The sequence below is a fragment of the Eleutherodactylus coqui genome, chromosome 11, assembly GCF_035609145.1.
Source record: "Eleutherodactylus coqui strain aEleCoq1 chromosome 11, aEleCoq1.hap1, whole genome shotgun sequence".
In the NCBI taxonomy this organism is placed as follows: Eukaryota; Metazoa; Chordata; class Amphibia; order Anura; family Eleutherodactylidae; genus Eleutherodactylus; species Eleutherodactylus coqui.
This window is the reverse complement of record NC_089847.1, coordinates 75,099,099-75,118,678: the sequence shown is the minus strand read 5'-3', so window position 1 is coordinate 75,118,678 and position 19,580 is coordinate 75,099,099. Positions and strand designations below refer to the sequence as shown.

Sequence of the window (19,580 nt, the reverse complement as noted above, 5' to 3'; positions counted from 1 at the left end):
CATTTCATATATTAAAAGGGACTCTTCCCAACACAAGCGAGAGAGGATATCCCAGTATGTGCGAATAGAGGCTGCTTATGTGGCAGATCCATCCGATGAGAAAAGGGAGCAGTGGTTGGGGCAGGGAAGACAATATTTAATTCTCATGCAAGAGAAAGCCCATAGAGCATCCTTTTTCGCATAACAGTGATTTTATGAATTGGGCAATCAATCTAGTAGCTTATTAGCGCACATGGTTTATCAAAATTCTGCATCTCCATCGATACTTCGTATCAGTTCTGAGACTGGAGAGATCCTTCATGAAAAGAACCTGATAGGGGCGCGATTTCAGCACTTCTACAGTGAGCTGTATCCTACTGGATTCCACACCACCCAGCAAGAGCTTGCGGGCTATCTTTCTGATCTTAATTTCCCTGTACTTACCCCGGACCAGCAGACTCTTATGGATGACCTTTACACATTGACAAAATTGACAGAGGCCCTTTCAGATGTATCCTGTGGTAAGGCTCCAAGTCTGCTGATCCAGATATACTCAAAATACCAAGAGATACTTCTCCCTACATTATTAGCAACATATAATGCGGCTTACGATGATGAATCCCTGCCTCCATCCTTCGACGAGGCCACAATTATACTTATTCTGAAACCGGGAAAAGATGAATTAGACTGTGGCTCATATAGGCCTAGCTCTCTTCTTAATTCAGACTATAAGCTCTTAACTAAAATGCTGGTCAGACAACTTAACAATGTCATCCTAGATCTAATACATCCAGACCAAACCGGGTTAATGGCAGGAAAATCCACAAGAGAAAATCTGCGACGGGTCTACGTGGTAACGTTCTACATACTTCCCTTTATGCAGAGGCATGAGACAGGGATGCCCCCTCCCCTCTTTGCTCTGGCCATGGAGCCATTGCGATCATGCTTCAAGTGAGCCCGACATATCATGAGATTGTGGTGGGGGACAGGGAGGACCGTGTGGCGCTATATGCAGACGATCTTATGCTTTTAATGTCCAACCCGGTGATCTCCCTGCCTCATGCCATGAATTCATTAACAGGTTTGGGTCATACTCGGGCTACACAATAACTGGTCCAAATCTTTCTTAATGCCAGTGTCCTTGCAGAGCCCTCTGAAGCTCATGGATTCACTCTGCGGCCTTCAAATCACTAGTGATTTCAAGTACTTGGGTATTCGGATCACCAGCTTCCTGGGCCAAACTTTGGACCTGAATGTATACCCTCTGGTGGATTTGTTTAAGTCCAAATTTAGAGTCTGGGGATCCCTACCTTTATCAGTGGCGGGCCGTATCAACTTAATCAAGATGATAGTTCTACCTAAATGCCTTTACATCCTACAAACATGCTTCAGCACTCGTCCCAGGAAGATTTTTCCGGATAATGAACTCTCTCGTGTCCTCCTTTATATGGAGGAACCCAACTTCACATTGTATCCGATGCTCATGTACCTATGCTGATTTCTGGCATATGATCGGGGACTGTCCGTCGATCTGGTCATACTGGGGTGAAGTCACAAGCTTGCTTTAGCTTTCTGAGGTTAATATCCCAGTTCCCACTACCCCTGAAATCTGTCTCTTCGGTATCCTTGATGAAGAACATTGGCAACACCATGACAGAGTTTTTCTCCGAGAGGTCCTGTTCCTCGCTGGGAAAGTTATTGCGCTGTGGTGGATGGACCCGAGGGGCCCTTCCCTGGCGATGTGGTGAAAACTCACTAACACAACTATACCTTTCAATAACCTGGTCTACAAGGCACGCAGGTGCCCGGATAAATTTCATAAAGTATGGGGTCGATAGTACAATTCTTCGCTCACTCTTTTCCCTCCACGATTGCTCTCCTCGACTATATCAACGCTGCGAGGGAGATTCTGGTGATTAGCGGATGCTAGAGACGGGGGCAGGGTCCTGAACTTTCTTTTCTGCTGACTGACTGAAGTGCTTTGCATGCGGGTATTCTCATGACTTAGCTTTTACTAGGACCTCTTCCTTCTATATGCTTTTTGTTTTTCCCTTTTTTTCTGGATTATACTGTAATCCCTATATACTATGTCATGAGGTTTTTGCTTCCCCAATACTCATGTATGACTCTGTATCGTTAATGATGCTGCATGTTGTTTACTTTTCAATAAAACGAAGTAAAAAAAAAAACTCCTTGATGTCGTAGGCACGTACCGGACTCTACCCTCGGATACCACAGGCCTATTTCAGGATAACCTGAGACTCCTCCTTTTGGAAGCTCAGGCTAATAAATTAATCAGTCAAGCAGAATTTGACTTTTTGTTCCTAATCCAAACAAGGATACTTACCTTTTACTCTCTTCCTAAGATACACAAGGGACTTGACCCTTCAAGGGGCAGGCCAATAGTGTCTGCTGTGGACAGCCTAACACAGAATTGTGACATCAACATTGATAAAATATTATCAGTCCCTTTGTTCAGTCTCTACCTTTATTCGTAAAGGATACAACCGACGTCTTACGACAACTAGAGGGGATTGTGATCGAACCCGGAGTACTACTTGCCAGTGTGGATATAGAGTCTCTATATAGCTCCATACCGAATGATGTAGGTCTTGTGGCAGTTGGTCACCTCCTCAGGCAGAGAGGTAGTCCATTCTCAAAACATAATTAATTAGTCAGGGAACTGGTCTCCTATATTCTCACGAACAACTGGTGTTCACTAAACTCAATGCCGGATGGACCTCTAAGGTCTTGTTGTGGGTGAGATTCATTGATGATGTTCTGATCCTTTGGGCAAGTTCTGCAGACAGTTTCAGGGAATTCATAGCACATTTGAATATTAATGACATTAACCTTAAAGTCACCTCAGAAGTCGAGAAAAAGACTTTTATTCCTGGATATCAAAATCACAAAGACTGCCAACGGTTCACTAACATTGACCCTGCACAGCCTCCTGTCTTGGCAGAGCACACCCCCATTTCTGCTCCACAAGGGGATGCCCAAGGGGCAGTTCTTTCGTATAAGGAGGAACTGCTTCCTGGATACAGACTTTTGGTCTGAAAGTGAGAAGATGAGAACCAGATGATTTTTTTTTTTTTACAGAGGGGCTACCTGGCGGAGGTCCTAGACGAAGCCCGTTCCTTTGCATACCAACAAAAAAGGTGTGAATTATTATTAGTCAACCATCCTAGGCTGATATGATACAATGAGGATCATCAGCATTTTTGATGAGGGTGTACCACAAATGCGAACTATTTTGCATAAGTACTGACATATACTCAAGATAGATAATGATTTATGTAAAATTCTTCCAGATTTCCCCCAGATTACGTTCCAACGTGGATGTAGCCTAAGAGATAGGGAGGTGAAGAGCCATCTTCAGCCATTACCTTCACCATATACTTGGCTGGGGTCTGGTCGTCCATTGAGCACTTTTCCTTGTGGTAATTGCCAAGCGTGTCTTTATCCGTAAAACGGGTCAATTTCATGAGTGCAAAAACAGGAAAAGCATATACAATTCCTGAACTGCAGATCAACTAACCTGGTGTATATGACCTCCTGTACCGGTCCAACTTAATTACGTGGGCAAGACAACACAAGCATTTAGGAGATGTATTCTTGCTGATGTCGGCAACATTAGGAGAGGGGAGTGCACCCCCCTTGCGAGTCATGTGCGTGAAGTCCATAACAACGACGTGAATGCCATTAGATTCCAAGGTCTGGAATCCATACATACAAACAGGAGGGGTGACACAAATAAAAGACTCTTAGAAAAGGAGATCGAATGGATACTTCGGATGGACTGCCTTCATCCTGGTGGGCTGAATGAGACCCTTTCATTTAGTTGTTTTTTATGAGGATACAGAGATAGGGCATTACCATGCCTTTTAGGCACCTGTCCCTTATCCAACCATGATATAACCTAATATTATCTGACTGGACACAATATCCCTATTGGTACATATTGCTTATTTTCATTGTTGACACTAAGATTTGTATATAATGGTGTCCATCATCTGCTTAGGGTGCTATCCTGAGTAGACAGGACACTCTTCTTCACTATCTTGCTCTCCTATCGTGTTGCCCGACTGAGGGTACTGACCTCTGTACACATTTAATCACTATCTGTGTATAGAAAGAGGTGTATATTAACCATGGCACACTGACGTAATTACACTATTATCTTTATGGTCGCCGGTCAGGAAATATTTATCCTTCAGGCAATAACTGGATATCAGCCTACTATTCTCAAAATAGCCCCTTATGAGAAATAGAATGTCATTTTTTAAGGGACATATAGCCATGGATACAATGGATATATAAGAATTTAGGTCTACTTAGTAATAAGTCTGTTTTGGGCACTCAGATTCTATATAGCGTCATCGCTATGACTATGAACTTTAGTTCAGTTAGGTTCCTGATGAGCCGGTTATACGGTAGAAATGCGTCGAGCCCATGAACAACATTAAGCTAGTGACCTTCAAAGTGGAGTCAGTCTCATTAAAAGCATCTCATAATATATAATGACTACCAAATGCGGAATAATAGAATTACTATTGGTCAGCCAACTCTCTGACATTGTTCATTTATGGTCTACCTTTTTTTGGGACTTAATATAGTTCCAAGACAAAAATATATTATCCTGGTGGGGCTTTTGCTAAAACTCCTCCCCCCCAACAGATTTTGTCTTGATCGATCTCATAGACCTATTTTTTCTTTTGGGTTTCAACCATCATTTCCTTGGAGATAGTGATTGACTTCAGAAACCAGTCACTTCTTCAAGGATTTATGACCCCTGATAGACAAAAATTCTCTCTTATGTGTGTTCGTTCTTTTAGCCTTCCTATTTTATGTAAAGGTACATTAAAAGTTTTATAGGAATTCTGCAGTTAAAGCACTTCTACTATAATTTATTCCTCTGCCGCAGTGAAACAATCTGCTATGTGAAAGTATAGTTCCAAAATTAAACAGGATAGTACAGATTTTATATGAAAGGATGATTCACATTTATTGTTAAACAAAACCAAACACTTTATATAGATATCACAGCTTTATTCTAAAAAATTCACATTAATATAGTTCTTGTTTACGGTTATAAAAACTAAACATTAGGATGTAGGTGTTCTAATTTATATTTTAGGTTTATTAAGGGCTCCCACACACTTGCCTTTTTTTAACACAGCTTTTTTTTTTTTTAACGCAAATGTCAATGGGACTTTCTAATGTTAAAAACGTTTCGCACAAAAATTGCAAAAGCACAAACTTGCGATGCATTTTTAACATTAGAAAGTCCCATTGACACTTGCATTAACAAAACGCAAGTGTGTGGGAGCCCTAAGAAACTAAAATGCTAGAGAATTTCGTTTCTGAATATTATTTCCCTGAATTTACTAAAGAAAAGGAACAGATTAGGCATATATCACACTAAAATTTGACACACTATTTGTAAAGGCTACGTACAAAATATATGTCAACTGCACACATAAGCCAAAAAACACCCCCTTAATTTTGAAGCCATTCTGCTCCAAATTTGAATAGGTTCGGCTCTTCCTACTACATTCTTTTAACATGAACCTACAAAAAAGGGAGCATCAAACCTCATATATAATCTTTATTAAATTCAATATACGATATAGGATAGGGTCACACTTAAAATCTGCACTATTTACAATAAAGTACCGGTACAAAAATTTGTCAGTGAAAAACTATACATAAAAGAAATCAGTCAGCTAAAACACGCGGTCCAAATAGCAGGCATTATCTTATAGAACAGGAGGAGCTGAGCAGATTAATATATAATTCTATGGTGAAAGATTCAGTATAACTTCTATTTTATTCATTTATCTCTCTGCAAATTCTGAGGTGAACAGTCCAATAGGCGGTCCTATTAGTGACTGACATCTGTCTACGTAGGAGTGTATGTACAGGGAAGACCGTCAATCACTAATAGGACTGCCCCATTGGACCACAAAAGCTCAGAATGTACATGAAACTATATATCATTCTGCTCAACTCCTCCTCCTCTATAGCATGATGCCTGCAGTTTGGAAAGCATGTTTGAGCTGATGGATTCCCTTTAAATAGCTGAACTATCTGGACAGAATAACAATGAGAGTAAAATGTAAATTACATCCCACGAATACTGTCTGCATTGTAAGCACGGTGGCAACCATTCAGCAAAGCAAAAGTTACACAGCAATCCATAATATATTATATATAATTATTATAGTAAAGATGGAACCACACAAATATTGTTTAACAACAAATCCAATGCAGAAACCCCGGCACAATGCATGTTTTGCTCAGCTTTGTCAGGAGACGTGTAATCATCGCATCATCATTTTTATATATAGGTTATGGATTTTATATATAGGTTATGGGCAATGTTTACTTTGCTGGATGGTAGCACCCGTGCTTGTGATGTAGACAATATTCATGTGATGCAGTTTACATTTTACCATCATTGCAAGTAGATTTTTTTGCTTAGGATTTTTTTACATGCAATTATATTTATTGTGAATACTGCAGATCATGCAGATTCCTGTATTTTTGAGTGTGATCCTTCATATGTAGTTATGTGATCTGAATTTAATGATTATGTATTTTAGAGGTTGGATGCTTCTTCCTTCTAAGTTGGTTTATGCAAATATGCATTTTCTCTGGGATCTGTTTTGGGTGTGCATTCTTTTAACATGTTAAGTATTTTAAAAGAACATATTAAAAGACTGTGGTTTGGTATAGAGCTTAATTGAATAGTTTCCTGGGCAAGAAACTAACAGAAATTGAGTTTGCCAATCCACAGACTAAGGATGCCTGTCCACGGGGGTTGCGATATCCCGCGGCGGATCTCTGCCGCCCAGGAGCCGGTAGATGGATCTCAGAGGTAAGCCTATCTGACAGATAGGCTTACCGCGGAGAATCGTGGCAATTTGCAGCACGCTACAATTTGCTGGCTGCAAGCGGAGAATCGCTGTGATTCTCCGCTCGTGGACAGGCGGGCTGCGCTTCCATAGCAATGCTATGAAAAGTGTGCATTGTGTTCCCCACGGCCGGATTATCGTCACGGGGAACGCAATGCAAAACCGCCCGTGGACAGGTAGCCTAATAAACTAGCATTGTTTAACATATTAATTCAATAGGCAAAATCAAAGAAATGTTGTTTTCGGTCACTTTCTCTAAAAGAACTGTTGTCTGCTGCTGTAAACTTGTACCGTTAAATTTCTCACTGCAGTCGTCATTCAGCTTTCTCATAACTCAGTGGCAACATTTATACCGTGTTATACCGTGCAACATTTCCAGCTCCCATATTGTTGCATAACAGCAGATTTGCCCTTCATGCGAGTTTTTAATTTTAGAGGAACTCCAGTAAAGAGACTGACATCAATTGTTGTAAGTGAATGCTTGAAAGCTAAAGCCAGCAGCCCTCCTGAGATAAAATAATGTGCAACACCACCACTTAATTAACAACACATTTTTAAAATTAAAGGGGTTTATCTTGGGAAGCATGTTTTCTAAAATTACTACCCTACTGTAAAACAATAAAATAAAAGAAGCGATACTTCCCTCCAATGCTTTCGTTCTTCTGCTGGCCTTTACTTTTGGCTGCAGCAGGAATGATGTCCTAACAACATGTGACTGCTGCAGCCAATCACTGCCTGAAGTGAGTCAGTGATTGACTACAGTGGTCACATATCCTTGGTGTTGGTATTGCTAGTTTGCTGTCATTGGAAGTGAAGATCTGCAGGAGATTGGGCACTGGTGGAACGGCAGCACAGTATGCCTTTTTTTAATCTTTTTACAAAGTCTCCACAACTTAACAAAAATACTTAGCCCCTTTAATATATACTAAGTAAAACAGGGAGTCAGCAACTTTGTTAAAATGCTAACAACCTCATCCCTAGCTACAGCAACAGAATCAATATATTAACATAACCTAGTCAAATGTAATAGACAACAATATAACAGTAGCCAATCTATTACAAATCTAGATTCATTTAGGTCAACATTAAAGTTTTGCTTACACAGCATGGTTATAAAAGACTGTATCATAAGTAGATGAAGTCAGATTACTCCTGAGAAATAAAAATTCCAGTAGAAAAAGCACTTCACTTTTTGTCCAGTTAAAATGACAGGAATAGAGTAGCCTTCAAAACTGCTAATCTGCAAAAGAAAAGGCAACTATGATTAATAGAAGTACACATAAAAAGCACACAAGCTAACACAACACTAATAAAAAAAACATTCAAATTTTATAATATTCCAATTTACAGAATCACTCATGTGACTTTCCAACAGATAAAGTTCTATTAAACTAACAAAGCTTTCGGTATGAGTGGCTCTTAAATGCAAATTTCCACCTTTTCTCAGAATAAGGTTAGGCTCAATTGCGCCCTTTTCTTTTTAATTTTGTTTTCATTTGTACTGCGGATGGTCCGCACGGTGAGCCGTCTACGTCAAGAAGAAAGAAGGTTTCTACACTGACATAAAAGGGGGTTCTTTACTGTAAGAGCAGTGAGATTATGGAACTCTCTGCATTGAGGTCTGGGATTTGATAAGATTATTCCAAGACATTTTCAGTTTTCCCCTTAGGCCTCATGTCCACTAGCTTCATGGAATTGCGGATTCCGCCCATAGGGAATCATTGGCCATCCGCGGTCCATTAAATTGATTTTTGCACCTGCGGATGGTATTTTAAAAGAATTGCGTTTGTCACGCGCGGGAGAAAAAACGCGTCATGCTCCAATTTGCCGCGGATTCCGCGCGGATCGGCAACATTGCTATCACATTGATAGCAATGTGTGCGGATATCTGCATGCAAAAAAAAAAACATTTAAAGTAAATCCGCGCGGCAGATTCTGCGCGGATTGTATTTTTCTAGTGGACATGAGGCCTTAATTTCCCTCCAGTGTAACTTTAGCAGTATCTTTAGGCCTCATGTCCACGGGGAAAATCAGGCCCGCCGCGGATTCTTCATGCAGAATCCCACAGCGGGTCACTTCTTTCCCGCGGACATGAGGCGTAAAAAGAAGATTTACTTACCTGTCTGGACGCTGCGGATCTTCCCTCTGTCGCAGCCGGATCTTCTTTCTTCGGCCCAGCGGATGTGCTCGGCACGCCGGGCACTCCACTTTTTTTTTTTAAACTCCAGCTCTCCCGCGGCGGAGAGCAGAAATTCAGGTGCGGGTGTGCAGCGGATCCGGACGGCTTCCATAGGCCTCAATAGAAGCCTGCGGGAGCCGTCCCCGCGGGGATACCCACACTAAAATTGAGCATGCTGCGGGTGTTTTCCCGCACACGCAATCCGTGCCTCAAGGGAAAATGACATCCGCAGGTATTTAACTACCTGCGGGTGTCCAATGCATCCCTATGGGGCGCGGATCACGCTGCGGGAGAAACACTGTGGATTTTACATTTTACTTTAGCTGTGGACATGAGGCCTTAGGGTCATTGTCCAAGCTGGAAGGTGATCCTCCTTTCGCAGTCTGAGATCTCTGGCAGACAAAACAGGTTATTCTCAATAAAAGTCCTGTATTTACTGCCATCCATCTTTCATTCAATACTGACCAGTTTTCCAGTCCATGCAGATGAAAAGTTCTCCCATTGCATGATGCTTCCACCACGGAGCTTCACTGTGGGAATGGTGTTCTTGGTGTGGTGGGAAGTGTTGGGTTTATACCACATGTAGTGTTTCACATAAAGGCCAAATAGTTCAGTTTTAGTCTCTACTGACCAGAGATCATTCATCCATGTGTTTGGGGAGTTTCACATATTCCGTCATGTTTTCTCATATTTTTTTAACCCCTTCACACCCCCATATGTACATTTTAGGTTTTGCGTGGTTAATAATGTGCAGGCTCAGAAGCCATGCCCACTCCATACATTGCCAGCATTCATTGTCTGACAGCCGACAGCAGGCCGCATAAGTTGCAATTGGATCAGATGGTGAGATGCCATCTAGATGTCATGACAGCTTTGACCTTCAAAAGGCCTCCAGAATGGCCATGTATTTCTGGCTATTTTAAACGTTCCAGCAGCACGTTTTAATACAATGCTGGCAGAAGCATCATACACTGCAGTACTGAAGTATATTGTATAAACAAATCAATCACAAGTTCAAGTCTCCTATAGGGACTAAAAAAAGAAGGTAAAGGTGAAAAAAAAATGCTTTATTATTGCAAAATATAAGGGACAATAATTTTTTTTAAACCTTTTTCCTGTATTTAGAATATAAAATCAAAACAACACTCCAAACATGACAGTTCGCGTGAAACTTTAATTTCACACCGATGGAGTGTATTTAACTTATTAAATGACTTCTGAGGATAATTTGCTAAACTAAACCATATTTAGGGTTTTCATAGCAAAGAGGTGATGACATACACATACAACATGCAGCCCCCCCCCCCCTTTTGGTGTTTGTCCTGTTTTGTAGAATTAGAACCTTGAATTAAAATGGATTTAATTTAGATTTTATATAGTGGATCTAACAAAATAGTCCAAATTGTTATAAGGCATAACAAAAAAAAAAAAACTTGTTTAAAAAATCAATTAAAGAACTGAAGCTTTTTTTGTTATGCCTTATAACAATTTGGACTATTTTGTTAGATCCACTATATAAAATCTAAATTAAAATCCATTTTAATTCAATGTTCTAATTCTAAAAAACAGGACAAACACCAAAAGGGGGCTGCATGCTTTTGCAAGGCACTGTAAATTGCAGAAAAGAATCCTGAGCAGTATGGCAGCCAGCTTGAAAAGAAGCTATTGCTAAGTCTTTAGGAATGTACATGGGAGAGGATAGAAAATAGTGGATTTGTTTATAATGTAAGTGTTCCCTGAGTAGAATACTGTAATCTTGCCAAAGTACATAAAAAGAAATTGTTTTTATTACTGTTGAAGAATTAATTAAAGATTTAAGGCCTTGTTGATTCCACAATTAAAAGTTGTAAGTCAGGTGGAAAATCTGGTTTCAGCAATAGTAGCTTTAGAGGGGAAGAACAGGGGAACAATTTGTACCCATCCCTATAAAGATGCCATAAGGTGACAGAATGGAAAACTATTTTATTTGAGACAGAAGCGTTAGCCAAGTGAGGGTGATCACATTAAGGATCTTGGTAAAGATGGAAAAGTAGTAAGGGATTTGATCAATCTGACCTCTAAGGGCTTTCAATTCTGAGCTGAGATTTGAGCTAATTGTGCTGCATGAAAATATTGCTGCAAATCTGGGAGGCTTAGATCGCTGTTTTTACAAGAGTGAAAAAGACTAGACCTATTAACCCTGGCACTTTGTCCTGCCCAGATAAAACTATTAAATGTAATGTTACAAACAAGAAAGGGAAGCAATGGAAATTATAACAGGAAGAGCTTTGAACAGTTACTTTAGTTTAGGAAGAATTGACATGTGAATGGGAGTTAAATGGCCCAACCATAACATATGATATCTAGACTATTCTTCCAATGCTTTTTTTTATATGAGACACTTTCTCACAGTAATTACAAGCATAAAGGTCAGCTGGATTCAAAAATAGTTCTATTTCCGGGTAGTACATATGAGAAGTCTTCCACTAGAAGCTAAAGTTTAAGGAAATAGGTTTTTCCCTATTAGAGGGGAGTCCAATCTCTATTGTGACCGATTTATTGAACTACACCGTTGTTTCAGATAGAGATTCAAAATTATGCAGGGTTTCGATCACGTTGGGTAAGGCACAATGATTTAATTTGATGTAGTTTTGCAATACACTGTATAAATGTTCGCAAGTTCCTTATGGGATCTAATAAAAAAAGTAAAAATTAATTTAGAAAACCCAACAAAATAACTTAAAGGGGTTGTCCCGCGCCGAAACGGGTTTTTTTTTTTTTCAACCCCCCCCCCGTTCGGCGCGAGACAACCCCGATGCAGGGAGGTAAAGAAAGCTCACCGGAGCGCTTACCTGAATCCCCGCGCTCCGGTGACTTCTCTACTCACCGCTGAAGATGGCCTCTTCCTCCGTGGACCGCAGCTCTTCTGTGCGGTCCACTGCCGATTCCAGCCTCCTGATTGGCTGGAATCGGCACGTGACGGGGCGGAGCTACACGGAGCTACACGGAGCCCCATAGAAGACTGCAGAAGACCCGGACTGCGCAAGCGCGGCTAATTTGGCCATCGGAGGGCGAAAATTAGTCGGCACCATGGAGACGAGGACGCCAGCAACGGAACAGGTAAGTATAAAACTTTTTATAACTTCTGCATGGCTCATAATTAATGCACAATGTACATTACAAAGTGCATTATTATGGCCATGCAGAAGTGTACAGACCCACTTGCTGCCTCGGGACAACCCCTTTAAAGAAAAAAAACTGATAAAAATACGAAAAGCAAAAAAAAACAAAACACCCTTTTCCAGTCATTGCATCTAGAAAAAAAAATTAAAATAAAAAAATTGGCATCACTATATCTGTAAAGGTCCAATTTAATACACAATGGCAGAATTATGCTTTCTTAGTCACTCTGCCTTCCAAAAAAATCGAATATAAAGCTATCAAAAAGTCATATATTTCCGAAAATAACATTATAGACTACAAGTCACCAGCACTAAAAAAATGAGCCCTCACAGCAGCATCAATGACCTTTGGTCATGAACGGGTGAAATGACTGTTGTGGACTAGGGAGTAAAAGGAGTAGTTTTATTTGCTAATGGATGATCAGGTTTACAAATCTTCATTATGGAGATTTGTTTGATTCTGTATATGTATGATCTAGCTTAAGATGGAGTTGTAGTATTTGGAGAGCTCCTGTCCCAGCAGGAGTTCAAAACTATACATAAGTCCCCACTGAAAATAGTATAGGAATCTACTTTTAGAAATATAGTAATTGGTAAAAGAAAAGGGAAAAATAATGTACTGCAACAGTCTAGTGTAGTGGTAGCTCTCAATTGAGCACGTTAGCTTTCAAATCTAGGGCAATCCAATGTATTTGGAGTTCTGAATCTGCAAAAACAATCTCCAAGCTCTACAAAAGATATTTTGGGAAATGAAACAGAAAAAAAAATGAAAACCTAAAATTGTATTCAAAAGAGGTTGAAAATTCACTTTGAGGCCTCGGTCAGACAAGTGTGCTTTTTGCACCGCGCGCATGTGCTGAAAATGCACAGCTGCTCCAGGGGGAGAGAGAAAAAGCTCCGCAGGGCTTCAGGATTTTCCCAAAGCACGGAGAGTGAGCACAGCTATGGGAGGTTTCCCCATAGCATGGAGAGACAGAGCGGGGCGGAGGGTTAATACCCTATTGCTCCGCTCTCTGTTCCTTGCTATAAGGAAATCCCCCATAGGTCCGCTTAGTTTCCCTGCTCTGGGGAGATTCCCCATAGCTCCGCTAAATCTCCCTATGCGGAAATCCAGAGGATATCCCCATAGAAGCGAGTGAGTGGGTAGGGCTATAGGGATTCTCACAGAGAATCCCTATAGCAAACCATATGGGTGTGCGGAAAGAGGGTGATCCATCTAGCCCCGCTCCTCCTCCCAGGTTCTCGGGGTAAGCCGTGTAACCCCGCCCCTATCTCTTGCGGGAAGAGGTAGGGGGAGTCCTCCACTGCCCCCTGCTGCTGGGGAATTGCCCAGCAGGGGGGCATGAGGAATACTCCGCTGCTTATAGTGGGACATTGAAAAGGTGCTTCTGGCCAGAAGCACCCTTTCAATGTCCTGCTGTAAGCAGCAGGGAATCTATTCCGTGCACAGGAGTCTGCCTCACGCACCGAAGATAGAAAATGCACTATCTTTCTTAGGTGTGCGTTTTTCACCCCTAATTCCACGCATATGAATGCTTCTATAGGAACCCATTGGTTCTTTTAGAAGCGTTCATTTTGCGCACACAAAAAGCTCGCTTGTCTGACCGTGTGCACAAATCTAATGTTTGTGCGTCCGTTCAGATGGCACTGGCCCCGGAGCATACACGCCAAGACTGCAATGCCCTTGGGTCTCCCCTCCCTCCCCGGCTCACCTCCTCTCCCTTCCCGTCCGGTTGCAAAGAGAGTGGGCGGGGCGGAGCTAAGCTCCCACCCCTCGTCTGCACCCAGCAATGGGAGTGAGCATAGCGGGGCTTAGCTCTGCCCCCATCCCGCCCCCTCCCATTGCAAACAGCCTGAGGTGAGGAGAGAAGAGGGAGGGAGTTTAGCAGTCACGCTGCTAAACTCCCTCCCACCTCCCTTCTCCGGCCGCTGTCATTGGCTCCCATAGGAGCCCATGCAGTGGCCAACGTATTCCGGCCCGCAAGATAGTTCCAGGACTATCTTTGCGGGCCGGCGTGAAAGCGCTTGGCGCTATATTGGCACGGCTGAGCGCTTTCACGCCGTGGGATTACGTCCATGTGATCTGATGCTCTGGAATTTAATGTATCAGATCGTAGTGTATATCGGCCGGCCGTCAAAACGGTGGCCGATATACGCTTGTGTGAAAGAGGCCTAAGGCTATATTTACACAGGACATCACACATGAAAAGAATCCATTAATTTTTAATTGGGTAATTAACAAATGCAATTGTTTTCTTGCATTGATAGCGCGAGATAGAAAGATTGTAGCATGTCCTATTTTTGGATGATTCTGTTCCAGGAATCTCCCATTATATTGCATATACAGCAATGCGATTTTCTCGCAAAACGGATCACAATTGCAAAAAAGTCACAGGTTTACAAGTGTGATATCTGTCTGATTTTCTCGGATCGATATCACACAGCCCAAGTTGGAAAGTCGTGTCAGTCAGCAGTTTTTATAATGACTTATGATTGGCTATAATTTAGCATTTACCTTCTTCACAGTTGTACAGGATCGTAGGGTCTGACACCCATTTTTTGTAGAGCAGATGAAAAATTATTCAGAATTTCATGATAATTTGGTTTTTCTTCATAGTCCAGGTTCATAACTTTTTGCAGGTATAGTTTCAGCACATCTACAAATCATAACAAATGTTTTTATTTTACAAATATGTTCTAATCTAGCATAATAAATATAGTAACAAACGCCCATCAGATTCAAACTATTACTTTACATCATTTATTCAAGTGAAAACAACTTAAGTACTTGAACATATAACTTGTAATATCTATTTCAAGAAAAGCCCCATTGGAAATTAGGTTGCCAATTTTTCAGGTATTTGCAAAAAACAAACAAGGACATTTTAAATAGCTTAATATAACAAGTGGTTTCTCCAAATTCAACTCAAAATGACTACTGAGGTCTCAGAATTCTTCAAACCCCTCATGCCAAGCATCTTTACCACTTAGTAAAGCAACCTTCTGGTGTTTCGGGCTATATGGCCTTTCTCAATAACTACTTTAGAAGATGTTTCTATATCAGTAGTTGTTATTGAGAAAGGTCATATAGACAAAAATACAAAATACTAAAGCTGCGTTTAGACTGAACGATTCGTTCAAAAAAACCATTCAAACAAGCGAAACTGGATGATAATAAAGATAACATTGGTCAACACATTTTTACAAAAGCCATGTTACTGAAATAAAATTAGTAATTTCTTATCCATTTTTATGCTCAACACGAATATGGATCTATTTTTTTTGTAATCTGCAATAACTGTTTACATCATGAAATGCATGTAGGCCTATGGTTAAAACTTGTAAAAAATGAAGTCAGACTACTTCTTAGATTTCTTTGCCTGTCTCTTGTCCAGCTGTTCGGCAGCATCTCTGTGGATTGTCCAGCAGTAGTTAGCCAGCATGGTAGACCATTTTCCCTGGTATCTTTGTTCCATCGTTGCGATATCTTGATGAAAACGTTTGCCATGTTCATCACTAACCATACCACAGTTGTTTGGAAAGAAATCCAGATGGGAATGAAGGAAGTGGATCTTTATTGACATATTGCAGCCGAGTTTCTGATACTGCGTCAGCATGTCTTGTTCCTTGTAGTTTTCTGCCCTAACATTCCCCAGAAAGTTTGTAGACACTAGGCAAAAAGCATTCCATGCTTGTTTTGCATCACCCTATATGAATTATCTTCAAAACGACAGCCAATAAAAGTTTTTCATGGTCATATTCGTGTTAGGGACACCAAGATACTACAGATTAGGACCTTTTTAAGTCAGTAACAATTTCAGTGTTGACCAGTGTAATTGTTCAGTTTAAACACAAACAACAACTGAACGATGAAGAATCACGAGGTACTCTCACTCCGTTCTAAAAGTCAGCGCCGCCTCTTTCTCTCGTTGGGCAGTTTAAACACTTATCACTTAGTGTTTTGCATACTAATATGAAACCCTGAACAATCAGTGAACGAGAACTCAGCAAGATTTGTACAGTCTAAACAGGCGGCCTAAGCGAGGACGAGTTGATGATGTCATCAGCTTTTCCACTCAGACAAACGTAAATCATAAGATTCTCGGCCCATGTAACAGGGCCTTAACTCTCCTAATCTGCATTTTTGATTCCCTGGACTTGCTCGTAAATCTCAATTATTCATGTTCCTATTTTGTTTTATCCAGATTCCAACACTGCATGGTGTATATATCCAGTTATAATTTAAAAAAATCGTCAACCTCCATTGCAAATTAGGTTTATTTACCAAATATACAAACTTTCAGCTGTTTGCAAAATCCAATTGAACAAGAATGATTTAAATAGCTCAACACAACTAATATATAACAATTGGTTTCTCCAAATGAAAGATCCGCTAATCAAGCCGACTATAGGGATACATGGGCTGTCCGCAAATGCATTAAAGCATGCAGATTTGATTTGCGGACCTTTTGGGCAGGAAAACAAATCCAAGCATGCTCCATTTCACTGTGGATCCTGCACGAACTGCTTCCATTGAAGTCAATGGAAGCTGTACGATCTGAGGCCCGCTCGTAGCTGACACTGCGGACAGGCCGCGGATCCTGCAGGAAAACAGGAGTTTGAGAAAAAAAACAAAACCTCCTACTGCGCATGTGCACCGACGCACCCGCCCACATCCGCCATGAGGAAGAAAGAAGATCCAGTCAGGACCCAGAAGACCTGCACGGGAGCCACTAAGATAAAATAGTGTCCTCCGCCGCAGGCAGACTCAGATTCCGCTGCGGACTCCCACATGCAGGAATACGCCCCGCTCGTGGACATGAGTCTTTAGAGCTTGCTGTAAATGAGATGCTTAGCCAGATATTTATAGAGCTATTTAAAAATTGCTTGTGTGACTGTTTATTTGCAAACAACTGAAAGTTTGTCAATTTGGTAACTAAATCTAACTGTATAATGGGTGTTGCAGAATTTTGATTATAGCTGTGTATAGAAAATTACTGAAAAAACACAAGTTATGGTCAGTAGAAATAACAGCGGCTTATGACTAGTAAACTTGCACATAACTTACCGTGCCACCAGTTCAACCCCTTGTCGCTCCATGATGTACAGTTACATCATGGAAGGTCAGGGTTTGTGCGAAGGGGGATCAGGAGCTGATCCTACTCCATACAATGCGGGTGCTGGTTGTTTCTTACAGCTGACACTTGCTGGCAACAGCTGCAATCAGCATCCACATTGAGTGTGATTGCTAACCTTTTAAATGCCAATTCTTACAGCTGCATTTAAATGCCATTGCATTTTGACTATCAAGCCATGCCTGTTTCGTGGCTTGATAGACCGCTTGTCCAATCGCGGTATAATGTAATACTATGGGATTACATCATACTGCAAAAGCGATCAAACCATCGCAAGTTCATGTCTCCTACGGGGACTAAAAAAAAATATGTAAAACAGTTTAAAAACATTTTTTTACATATCACTCCACTTGGATTTTTTTTTAAATTTATTTTAAAGTACATTAAATAGTGCCATTGAAAAATACAACTCTGCCTGTAAAAAACAAGCTATGTTGATGGATAAATAAAAGTGTTAGGATGATTATTAAAAAAAAAAAAAAAGTAAAACCGAAAATAGAAGAAAAAAGAAAGAGCTGCATCCTTGCAGATCAATGCATGTAAAAATAGCCGATTCCCTTTTAATTACTCACGACACTTTGTAGTAGCCCATTGCTTGTATCTTGACAGTAAGATCTGAAAAAGGCATCCCAGCTGGTGGCGCACACTCATACTAAACAGTTGTAAGTTTGTGACTGAAATTGACTCTACAAAATCTTCTCGGAAATGATCAGACTTCCAACCGGCTTTATAAAAACCTTTTACAAAACACTAGCATCAGATCCAGGTGAAGAACGCACGTTATGTGAATGAAGTCAGATGTTTCATATAACCTCTAGAGATGAGCGAGGCCGGGGAGCGGCAGGGAGGAACGGAGGGGAGATCTCTCTCTCCCCGCTCCCCGCCGCAACTCACCTGTCACCGGCCCCCGAATCTTTAGAGACGAGCAGGGAGATACTCGGCTAAGGCACTACTCACTCGCTCATCTCTAATAACCTCCTGTGATTAACAGCCATAAAAATACAAGTGATTAATAGTAAAGCAGCTAAACTAGATACACTTGGACATTTAGAACCACATAAAATAGTGCTGGAAATTCTGAATTAAATAGCCAACATCAATAGTTGGATGTGCAACAAGGCGAAAGAATTTGTTAAAATGTAAAGGAATTTTTTCTGTGATGTCCACTACAATGACATCTAGATATATGAAAATTATGGGGGAAAATTTGTGAACACTGCAAAATACCCCAAAACAATTAAAAAAAACAAATGGACAACAGGAAATCAAATGACAGTCATATTAAGACATAAGAAATTATTATGAGTAATATTTCTATTTACTCTAATCCGGTTTTATGTTATAGACTTTTAAGGAGTATGTATACCACGGTACACTTAATCGTCTTCATTTTCATAGCAACTTAGTATTGTGAGTCACTAATTCAGGACTATACATCAAGTAGCAACGATATGGCATAAACAAAAAATATGAGAACCGGGAGATAATATTTCACAATACAGGGGACCTAAAAAATAGCTGCACTATGCAAATTCTGCCAAATTACAGGAAAAATGTTGGACACCATAAAGGAAACCCCATGAGCCTCATTATTGTCAATATGTTTTGTCAGTTGTGCATAACAAAGTAGAACTACACAATCTTTTAATGGTGATATGAACATGGCATGAATGTACCTACATCTAATAGATATACCTAATGAGATGACTTGATGGAAAAATATTCACAGAAGAGATTCAGAAAAATGCTAGCACTTTATAAAAAAAAAAGGATTTGTGGGGAGGGGTGTTGTGAATACACAAAATAAAAGGTTATGTAGCAAGAGCAATGGTCATATAACAGACATTAGAAAAAGAAAGGTGGCCAATATCATTAAAATACTAAGCTCACTAGTAAAAAAAATGTGAAAAAGCCCAATGGAAAGTATAGAACTTTTTTTGCCATCAAAAGAAAAAAAAGACAAGGAGAGGACACTGCCACCAATATTGTCCATTAAAGAGAGAGAATAGTGCTGATGCATTTTTAATATCATTTCTGTATAGGAGTATACTTGCATCAGTAGAAGCTGAACTTAAAGGGGTTGTCCGAAACAAAGTTTTTTTTTTTTGCACAGACCCCCACATAGTACACAGTAAAAGCACATCCATTTGTTATTTTTTTTTTAAAAAAAAGGTTCGCTTACCTGGATCCCCGTTCTGCAGCTTTG

At 40.5% G+C, this 19,580-nt stretch overlaps 1 protein-coding gene across 4 annotated transcripts in view; it reads right to left on the bottom strand.

The window, feature by feature from the left end:
• Positions 1-4,967: 4,967 nt before the first annotated feature.
• VRK3 (VRK serine/threonine kinase 3) overlaps positions 4,968-19,580 on the bottom strand; it is a 128,902-nt gene continuing 114,289 nt past the window's right edge. For all 4 annotated transcript variants that reach the window (XM_066582644.1, XM_066582643.1, XM_066582645.1 and 1 more), the window contains exons 14-15: positions 14,755-14,896; positions 4,968-8,139 (exon numbers count right to left, since the gene is read on the bottom strand). In XM_066582644.1, the coding sequence (XP_066438741.1) occupies positions 14,760-14,896 (137 nt within the window). In that variant the 3' untranslated portion in view covers positions 4,968-8,139; positions 14,755-14,759. The remainder of the gene's footprint in view (positions 8,140-14,754; positions 14,897-19,580) is intronic.